The sequence below is a fragment of the Lycium barbarum genome, chromosome 8 (assembly GCF_019175385.1).
Source record: "Lycium barbarum isolate Lr01 chromosome 8, ASM1917538v2, whole genome shotgun sequence".
NCBI classification, from domain to species: Eukaryota; Viridiplantae; Streptophyta; class Magnoliopsida; order Solanales; family Solanaceae; genus Lycium; species Lycium barbarum.
In genome coordinates this window covers 129392062-129402698 of record NC_083344.1, presented here as the reverse complement: position 1 = coordinate 129402698, position 10637 = coordinate 129392062, and the positions used below count along the sequence as shown (strand labels likewise).

General features: G+C 34.2%; 1 protein-coding gene across 3 annotated transcripts; it reads left to right on the top strand.

Moving 5' to 3' along the window:
- The first annotated feature begins 5096 nt into the window (after window positions 1-5096).
- LOC132607391 (protein POLYCHOME-like) lies at window positions 5097-10287 on the top strand. Of its 3 annotated transcripts, none has more exons than XM_060321337.1 (4): window positions 5097-5243; window positions 5885-6233; window positions 9333-9441; window positions 9562-10287. In XM_060321337.1, exons 2-4 carry the CDS (start codon window positions 5907-5909, stop codon window positions 9816-9818), a joined length of 693 nt encoding a protein of 230 aa, XP_060177320.1. In that variant the 5' UTR covers window positions 5097-5243; window positions 5885-5906; the 3' UTR covers window positions 9819-10287. The 3 variants fall into 3 exon arrangements, with proteins under 3 accessions (XP_060177320.1, XP_060177319.1, XP_060177317.1); XM_060321336.1 differs by having other exon boundaries at window positions 9333-9499; window positions 9575-10287; XM_060321334.1 differs by having other exon boundaries at window positions 9333-10287.
- Window positions 10288-10637: the final 350 nt, after the last annotated feature.

Genomic DNA, 10637 nt, shown 5'->3' with positions numbered 1-10637 from the left:
ATTATATAATATGGTTGCATGAAAACTTGTAGACATGTAGGATATTCATGAAATAATCACTTTTTTAGTTAAAAACATGCATGCAAGAACCTATAAAATACAAGATATGGGTTTTCATGGATTACAAACTGATTTTCAATAATCATATGGAGTTATTAAGAACACAATGATAGAATAATAGCAATTCATACTGATGTGTCGTGAATTTCGGCACATTTTATGCCTTTGTAACTAGAAGTGTTGCTTGTTTTTAAGTGTTTTTACATCGTTTCTTATGTTATTTTTGTGTTTTATAGGGTTGGTTGAATAAGGATCAGAAATGATATGAAATGCTGAAAAACGGACAACTTGGAGCTAAATGACGGTCCGTAACTCATGTTACGGACCGTAACGTGATCCGTACCAGAGAGGATATGTGCCGCTATGAAGGACGGTCTGTAACTCATGTTACGGGCCGTAACGTGTACCGTAAGCTGAGGAAAATTTTCAGAAAGTTGCCAAGTAGTATCACAGGTTACGCCCCAGAAGGACGGTCCGTAACTTAGGTTACGGGTCGTAATGTCGTGGCGTAACGCATTGGCCACTGAAGACTGAGGCCATGATCCGCTGGGAGATACGGACCGTAACCTGTGTTACGGTCCGTCGCATAGTGGCCGTGACATCATGCTGACAAAAGGACGGACCGTAACCTGTGTTACGGTCCGTAACGATGCCGCGTAAGGGTGTTTTTGTCCATAAACTTGGCGCGATTTTTGGCCCTATAAATACTTAAAGTAGGGTTTTAATTTCAGATTCTGATTTTTCTTGGGAGCATTAACTTTAGGCTTTGAATATTAGAAGTGGTTAGAGCATTTAAATCAACAACTTCACTTTCATTCCATATTGTATTCGCATCGTAAGTATATTATGTTAACTTTTAAGCTTTCTTTGTTAACCAAAATGATGAGTAGCTAATTTTAATACTAAGGTTGTGGATCCCATGATGGGTATTATGTGAATGGGTTTCTACTATTGATATCTGCATAATGGTTGTTAGTATTTATTCTATCTTTGTGCGTTAGCGATAGGTAATGATTGCAAGCATTAGCCTAAGCCATTATACTAACTTTTCTTGGAAAAGAGAGTGAGTATTGGTAAGATTGAATAGCAATGACTCGGGGCATTAACCCTCGTTTAATAGACTAACTTAGGGATAAGAACAAGTCTAAATTGACATTACTAGTCGCTCTTCGATTACAACTCTTTTATATTCGGAAGAATCATAAAGAGAAAATACGGCTTAACTGTTGGGAAACATTAGGAAGTCCTTAAGAGATCAAGTGCATATTCATAGAACAACCATTAGAAATATATCACATTGAAACCTGAAGCATAATATCTAATCAAGTTGGGGAACGCAACCTTAGTCTCTATCTCGCCTTAAGTACAATTCTAGTCAAAGCATTCAATTACATTATTCAACAAATATTTCAAACTATAGGGAATAGGATTAAAGCCTTTAAAGACTAGTAACGCATACGATTAGTATCCTTTTCTCTCCATATTCCCTGTGGGATTCGACCCCAACCTTGTTTGGGTTACTATATTTGACAACGTCCGCTTTACGCCATTAATAGGTGTAATTTGAGCGTATCACATACGTAATATAATCATGGACATGGACCTAGGGTTGTCATGAGCATGGTATAGAAGAAACTTTAGTTTTCGTAAGGATTCATACTCTATGGATTAAGAGGCGTGGGGAAGAACAATGGTGTTCCCACACGTAAATAGCAACCCTACATACCTGGTAATGCTCCAAACTTGTATTAGAAATCTGAACTTGGAAGAAGAATTCCAAAGTCTTAAGTCTTGAGTCCTTTAAATGAGTTTTCTTGAAAACCCTATGTTAAGAACAATGATTTCATTGTTAGATTATGAGAACATATGCTAGAATTCACTTGGAATGGTTGGAATAGACTTACCTTGGTGTTCTTGGTGACGGAGGAGAGGAACAGGTCGTTCTAGGGCTTAGAGACTTGTAAAAATAAGAACTAGAACTGAAATCAGGTATTTATAGTTCCTGGCGCGACGGGTGAAATACAGACCAAAATACGGTCCGTAAACCTAGACCGTATTTAAGCATATTCCAAAACAGAAACACTGTAGTACCTCCTGCCCAAATACGTACAGGCCGTATTTCAAAATACGGCTGTATTTAACAATATAATTCTCCAAGCCTCATTCCAGAATGCACAGTGAACTTGATGACAATTTACGTGCTGAGATACGGGCCGTATTTCAAAATACGATCTGTATTTAGCCTTAAAGGTTTCGTGAGCCAATTTCCATAATGCTCAGTGGTTTTAGATGTCAACTTACGATTTGAAAGACGGGTCGTATACTAAAATACGGTCCGTCTTCTGGGGCGTAAATCCCCATCTGACAACTGAAGTGAAATTTCCATTTCCCACATTCTCTACCTGGTTTTCTAAGTCTAGGATCATGGTCAAAGCTTAAGTTAAAGGTACGGGATGTTACATCTCCTTTGATATATTAAAGTGTTATTATAATGTTTAATATCTTTTTTATTTTATTTATTTATTTATGGCTTTTTTTAGATAAATATTGGCCTTTTAAGTACCATTTCTTGTCCTAGAACTCTTTTGATCACGTGTTCAATAGACGGGGACTCTCATATAATGTATTAAAGTGTTATTATAATGTTTAAATAGTGGCATGTCCTTTTATTTATTTTATGTTATTTATTTATGAATTTTAGACAAATATTGTCCTTGGTCTAAATAAAACATGTGGATAATTATTGACCATACGTGAAGTCAAGCCTAAAGGATAACTGTTAGCTGTTAACGGCGGTTGGTTTATGGTATACGTATCCACAATCCCTTAGATTTGTGCAATTTGGGGTTTGGGTTTTATTTTAATTTTTTTAATTTTTTTTTCCGATTAGACTAGTGCAAATTCAGCATGCTTTACATTCCAACGGTCGCCTTTATTTCTCTGGTTTATCATCGACCAAAATTGTCGTAAGCAGTGAGTTATTATAAACCAGGGTGGTTTATTTTCGGTTTGGCTTATAATTGACCCAGCACACCTGAATTTATTTCGACTGACGGGCCACAGATTTCTTTACAACGGTAATAAAATAAAAATTCTTAAATTTGCAACCTTAACAGCACATCCTTCCCTATATAAAACCGACCCAAAGTTCAAACTCCTCCGTTGTCTTTTTTCTCGAAGAAACTCCTACATTGTCTATTTTCTTGATCAAACTCCTCCATTCTCAGATACATAACCATCACTCTCAACTCTACTATCAACTCTATATCCTTCATCACCATCAACACGACACTCATCAATGGGGTCTGAGTAGGACTAACTCTCGGCTTCTGCACTTCTTTTTCTTTTTCCATCTCGGCTAACTTCTTCACCTCATCTTTTTTTATCCTAACGATTTGCAGTAGAACAGGTTTGAACCATATCACCAGAACGAGAGAGTACTTTTCCTCCTCTTCTTCTACACCTAGGCATTTATACGATCTATATATAAACAATGCATACGTTGTTGAACCACGATATAAGAACCATCACTCTCAATTGTGTCTGAACCATATGTATCTGAACCATCCTGATCCGGGACGTGGCGGTTGTATATGAACCATCCTCAGATAGGGACTTTATAAAATAGAGACTTTATTTTATCTGTTTTTCAGATAGGGAATAAGAATAACTGACCAAAAGTCTATTAATAGACCATAATCTACAAAAAGAAAAAACACAAAAAGAAAGACCAAAACAAGCAAAATAAGTATAAATAACACACATTTCGAGGAGTTTTTGTATATTTTAATACAAGTGTAAGGGGCTTAAGTGTATAAGTTGAAACACTCAAACTTTTAAAAATTATGAAATGCACCCTATGCCCCTTTTTCTAAATCCTAATTCCGAAAAAATAAAAATTAGTGGCCTTATTCCCAATGAAGAATTGAAAATGGCCTCCTTTACAAATCTTCTCATGTAACTACTTAGAAACTATGCTTTGTCCGGCATGGTTATGTACCAGTGTTTTAAGAGGCGGGGGCGCGAGGCGAGGCGTGAGCCCCGAGACACAGCGCGTAAGTCCCATGAATCTACGGGGGCGTATGTCTCATGTATCTTCAATTTTAAAATTTTATTACTAAAAAAAAAGCAAAAGTAAATTTTTTATTAAAATTTTATAAATATATTCAAATAAATCACCAATAATATAAAATAATTATTACAATTATTATTTGAGAAAGGTAACAACACAAAAAATGATAGAAGTTTAGATAATCTTTAAATGAAATCCTAATCATCAATCTCCATATCTATTAGTCCTTCTCGCCTTAAACTGATTTTTATTTATATATTTCAAAGAAGGAGAAGGGTAAAAATGTAAGAGTGATAACAAATGAATAAAATTGCTTCAAGAACATAGTGTTATGAAATCTCTATCCTATCAATTTCAGACATAATTATCTAAAAAATTATTTATGACAATGTTATTTTTTTTTAATAAAGTTGCTTTATTTATTTATTTATATATTTTAGGAAAAAAACCACTTCAATATGATAACATGAAGTATAAAAATCATTAAACCATTTGTATTCGAATTTTGAATACAATCTACTGTAGCGCGTGAATACAATCTACTGTAGCTACGAAATGTAATTAGCTAAAATGTAGCTATGCCGAATTTTTAATCCTCAAAATGTAATCATTTATGTAAGTTTCCCAAAAAGTTATTTGTATTAATGAGCAACAATTAACGATCATCACCTGTTCAAAAAAAAAACAATCATCACAAAATAGGGTAAAAAATGCAAATGACCCGCTGAGAAACAGAAGCGAAAGCCCATTTGAGGATTTAAAACGGCTTTTTCTGAACCAAAATTTGAATCTGATATAACACACATCACGTGCTCACCATTAAAACTCCCACACCTTTTTAATTTCCAATTCAAATGATTAAACCCACCTCACGTGCTCCCCATTTAAACTTTTCATTTTTTTTTAAAAAAAAATTTCAAAATTTTTGAATGTTTCAGTTGTGAAAATTTTCATTTTGTTATAAAGAACCGCCCAAATGAATTTTTGAAAAATTGCCAATGTGCCTATCTCTCTCTTTCTAAGCTTCTCTATCTTTTCATTTTTCCACTATACACCAACAAAAGTAAAGCCTCAACAACAACCCTAAATACAAACCCACAACATTTTCAAGGTAAATTAACTTTCTTTTACATATGAAAATTGATGCATTTTTTGTTACTTGTATACATTTTCCTGCTAAAATGGTCTTCTGGGTCACCTTTTTTTTTTTTTTTTTTTCTCTCGATAAATGATTTTGTTATTGATGTATTTGCTTTGCTATCAAATGGGTTCTGAATATAATATTGTTTTCTTTTTTCTTTTACTTTCTGAAAACTAACATGTACTTGTTTGGAATTGAAATGTTATCTTGATGCATTTGCTAAAATGGTGTTCTGGGTCACTCAAATTTTTCTTTCTTTTGCATAAAAGATTCAATCTGGTAATTGAAATTGATGTATTTGCTTTGCTATCAAATGGGTTCTAATTATAATTTTTTTTTTTTTTTTGGGTCTGAAAACTAACATTTACTTGTTTGGGAATGAAATGAATTCAATTAGAGCGGAATAGTTAGATGATTCAGATCACATTTGAAAACTAGTAAAGGATTAAGATGTACTAGTTGATTAAATGATATTTCTTTGTTTGCTTTTTGGTAAAAGATTCAATCTGGTATATGAAATTGACCCATTTGCTATCTGGTAAAATCATCTCTCAGAGGTAGATGTAGTTGATTGAATGATTATATAATATTTGTTTACCATTTGTTTTCAGTTGAATATATTGTGGAAAAGAAATGGCTGAAGGAAGGGACAGATTAACCAGGCAAGAAGATCCAATAGAAGTTTACACTCGTAGACGAACAAGGTCATCAATTGGCAGAGGTAGCATTGAGATATTAGAGGATGAATCACCTTCCACAGGGACTCCTGCGGCAGCAACTCGTGGTGGTACTGGAAGAATTGGGTCGCCAAGAAATAGGCGTGGACGAACTCCAGCTAGGGTGATTGGTCGTCAGAACATTTCGCCAACAGGTCATCAGGGCAGAAATCGAGGGCGTCATAGTGTCCTTCCTTCTTGGTATCCAAGAACTCCTCTTCGTGACATCACTTCCATTGTCAGGGTAACTATTTTCTTGACTATCTTCATGCTTTTTTTGTGTAATTCATAGTTGATTTGTCATATATAGTGAGTAACTAGTTGATAATGAGAGGTTGATTTATCATTTGTGTTGTAAGTCAACCTTTGATTGCCTGATAGAGTTTGAATTCATCTACCAATAGTTTTTCTAGCAAGAGCATGTTTTGGTCATTTTGGGATAAAAGAGAAGTTCAAATGTTGTCTTCTATCTGAGAAAATGAAATAAAAATAAAAATGGTCACTTCCACTGCAAGGGTAACTACTTACTTAACTATTTAAGCCTTTTTTTTGTGATTGAGCTTCTTGGGCATAATCTTGACTTGCTATTCATTGTTAATTTCTCATATATTTGGTCCAAGGAACTATAGGAGTAAAGGGTCATTTGGTAGCGTGTATAAGAATAGTACTGAATATGGAGTATTAGTAATGCTAAGATTAGTTATGCTAACATTTTTTTTATCAACTGTCCGGTTTGTTGTATTAAATGAATAGAGTGTATTAGAATATGAATAGTACCTTTATTGTTAAAGTCATGATTTTCTATATATAATAATATTGAATATGGTGTATAACTACTACATGTATTCATAATACATAGGTTGAAAACACTACTAAACACGCTACTCTCTTCCCTATTTAAGCCTTTTTTTTTTTTAAAAGTTATTGAGCTACTTATGCATAATCTTTTTTTTTTTTTTGTTATTCATACTTAATTTCTCATCGGAGCTGGTTTATAGTAAGAGATTGTTGCAAGAATGAATTTGGAAAGAAATTTAGCTAAGCTAAAACTACACTAAAGAAGCTAAGAGATAATTTCATTGATAAACTTTACGATGGTTACACCAACTAAATATATACTACTAGCTAATGGGTCTAAAAGAAACTAGTGCAATAAAAATTGGCGCAAAATGCACACTTCAGGAGTCTGAATGTAATTACTTCCATTGTCAGGGTAACCACTTTTTGCCTATTTAAGTAGGCGTTTGGACATGCGATTTGAAACCATGGTTTGAAACCATGAGATGAAATCAACGTTTGGACATGCATTTCATCTCATGATTTCAAACCATGGTTTCAAATTTTTTAAATATAAAACTTGACTCATAAGTTTATATTTTGTAAAAAAAAAGACCCATAAGTTGGTCGATATTTTTAACAATTACTCTCACCAACCATTTACCAACCTTTATTTATGTCTACCATGTCGGAGGATTATATTAAAGAGTAGTTACATTACAAGTTATGTTAATAGTTACATTACTAATTATATTAGATATTTTTTTTATTGAACTAAAGTTTGATCAATTGGTGTTGTATTTTTTAGAAAGGCCTTCTAGTAGCGTATCAATTTTGTTATGAACTATGACTTGCTCATTTGGTAAGATTGTATAAGAAGTAAGAATATTTTGATAGTTTTCACAACTTGTGGGGTTTTTATATCTATAAGAAAAAATACAGCTTAAGAAATCCAAATTGCATGTCCAAACATGGTTCAAACCATGGTTTTATCTCATGGTTTCAAACCATGTCCAAACGGCTCCTAAGCCTTTTTTTAGAGATTAAACCTTATTGGGCATAATCTTGATTTGCTATTCATAATTTATCATAAATTTGGTCCAAGGAACTATAGGAGTAACTGCATTGCTTGTTTTTAGGTTGCTTATCTTACATTTGTGTTTCTAAGTAGACATTTGACTGCCTGATAAAGTTTGGATTCAGGTAGCAATTAGCATTAAGTAGTTCTAGCAAGAGTATGTTTTGGTCATTTTGAGATAAAAGAGGAGTTCAATTGTTGTCTTCTATCTCACTGTTTGTTTGTTTGGATTCATCTGGCTGTTTACAGTTTAAGATTTCTCTACTTGTTTGCATTGCAATAGCCTATGTGCATTAAGATGTCTATTGCTCAATATAGGAAGTTCCATTACTTGCAATAGCCTTTTAGGAATGTCTAGACAATCTTTATATATAAGTAATCATCATGAACAGTGTTCTGTACCCAATTTGAATTAGTGAGTTATCTTGCCTTATCTTAAAGCAAGGTAGTACATACAAAAAGTATTATGTGCAAAGATTTAGTTATCCTCCCCCCACTTCCCCCTCCCCCAACTATCTATATAGTACTGTAACATTTATGAGAGAGTTAAGAGTTTGATTGGGTTGATAATAGTCCAGAGATGCTTTGATAAATGACTTTGAACAATATAAAGTGGAATTCTATTAGCAAAAGTAGCTTCTACCAATAAAACTATATCCCTATGATGTTTGAACAGAGGCAAAAGAAATTTCCTCCATAACATAGAGTTTAAGTTGGCCTTTGAAAAGAGGCAAAAGAAGTTTCGTCCATAACATATAGTGTGCTTAATCAAATAACATCAATAACAGGATCTTTGATGTATTGAGAAGTGACAGAATGAGAGGTAGCTAGAGAGAGAGAAGCAAATATTGAAGCTATATCAGTCTGGAAGAAGATAATGGCATAAAGCTGAAAAAGAATAGGATAGAGGAAGAAGAAAAAGAGACTGGAAGCTAACCTGATAGGTTGATACCATGAAATACATATAAAGTTTGCATTTCTGTATAAAGATTAATCTATGCTCACAATTCACATATAAGAAGTAATGCAATACTTATCAATTACCTTCTAATATATTTTGTTTCTTTTTATTTTTTCCTTTTGCAGTTTTATCTATGCATTAAACTGGCCCAACATGTCTCTCATTACCTCAACTGTTCAGCCACCAAACTTAAATAGACAAATTAAGATCAATCAGTATTAGTAGCTGAATAATGCTCTCAATTCAAGTTTCTGACAATAACCTTTACTATTAGAAAATAGAACGAGACAGGAGAAATTCTTTGCTTTCTTAAGAAAGCTCTGACATGCTTGTGGCGATGTATGAGCTCACTCGAGCTCACCTACTTGTTTGCTTATCTAGTTACATGGTAGGATTTGATATTTTATTACATCTTAACATAGCTACATGCTCTCAAGTTAAGTTTTAATTTATATAGTTCTAAGAGAAGACATATTTGGTATCATGTAAACTGGATGAATCTGATTGTAATTGGATTCCCTCCATAGGCCATTGAAAGAACAAGAGCTCGCTTGAGAGAAAGTGAAGGCGGGGAACAACTTGAGAGTGTTGTACCTCAGGACCACACTGTTCCTGATCCTTCTGAATCTACATCAGGTGCTCAACTTGATCCCAATGATCCTATGCTTACTCCAGGTCTAAAAACCAGAAGCAGGTATTATCCCAAATCTACATCAGGTGCTCAACTTGATCCCAATGATCCTATGCTTACTCCAGGTCTACAAACCAGAAGCAGGTATTATCCCAAATCTGTTGGTAAAGTGCCAAAGATATTGCTTGATATCACCAATCAAAAACCAGAAGCAGGTAGTTCTGGAGCCTCTGATTGCCTCACACCAGGAAGAAAGCTGCTGGACTCAATCGAAACTGTTGAGAAAGATGTGAAGGAAGAACTGCATAAATTGAAGAGGACCCCAAGTGCTAGGAAACAAGAGAGGGAGAAAAGAGTTAAAACTTTAATGTCCATGCGATGATTTTCCATTTGATGTCCAACTCAATCAAGGTTGAGGCACACAGGCTCAGGAAATTTGGAGAAAGGAGATAGTACGGCTGACAGGGGAGAGATAATATGTGGGTCATCTTCTGATGATCAGACACTTAGTTGAAATTAGGATATCTTTCGATATCTTTCTGTTCCTTGGCAGTAATTGGAATTAGAATGTACCTTATAGAGTTGACTTTTACATCCTGCTGAAGTTTTCTTTTGCTGTCTTCCTGGTTCTATTGATCATATGCTGGAGATATGCATTTGAATATGTAAATAGTGTCTGATTTTGGTTTCATACTTGAGTTTTGTTTAGTGTTTGATAAAAGGAGATGCAGTTCTATGGTTGTTTGTTATTTTGGAACTATACCCTATTTAGAGGGAACCTGGTGTACTATTCTCCAGCTATGCGCTGGATTCGGAGAAGAAAAGAACCAAATATATTGAAGTTCATTGTAGGAGCCTCATCTTGCTTTGTTATGAGATATTGTTTTCACACGTCCTGAACTCATATAACTTGATCGTAGACTGGCAGCTCTTACTGTTTCTGCCAAATTAAATTCCCCTTCAACTGTCCCTATCTATGCATACATTTTTACCTAGACTGGAAGCCAAGATCCCATAAGCAGACGGTATGGTGTTACATGCATAGAACCAGTGTCCTATGATTGATGTAAGTATTCAAGAAACTGGAACACCTTCATCTGGGTAAAAATAATGTTACACAAGTTAAAACTACTTTGATAGTGTTTAACATTTTTTGCATAATCTGCTCTTAGGGTAACTAACATGATCTGTCCATTAAGCT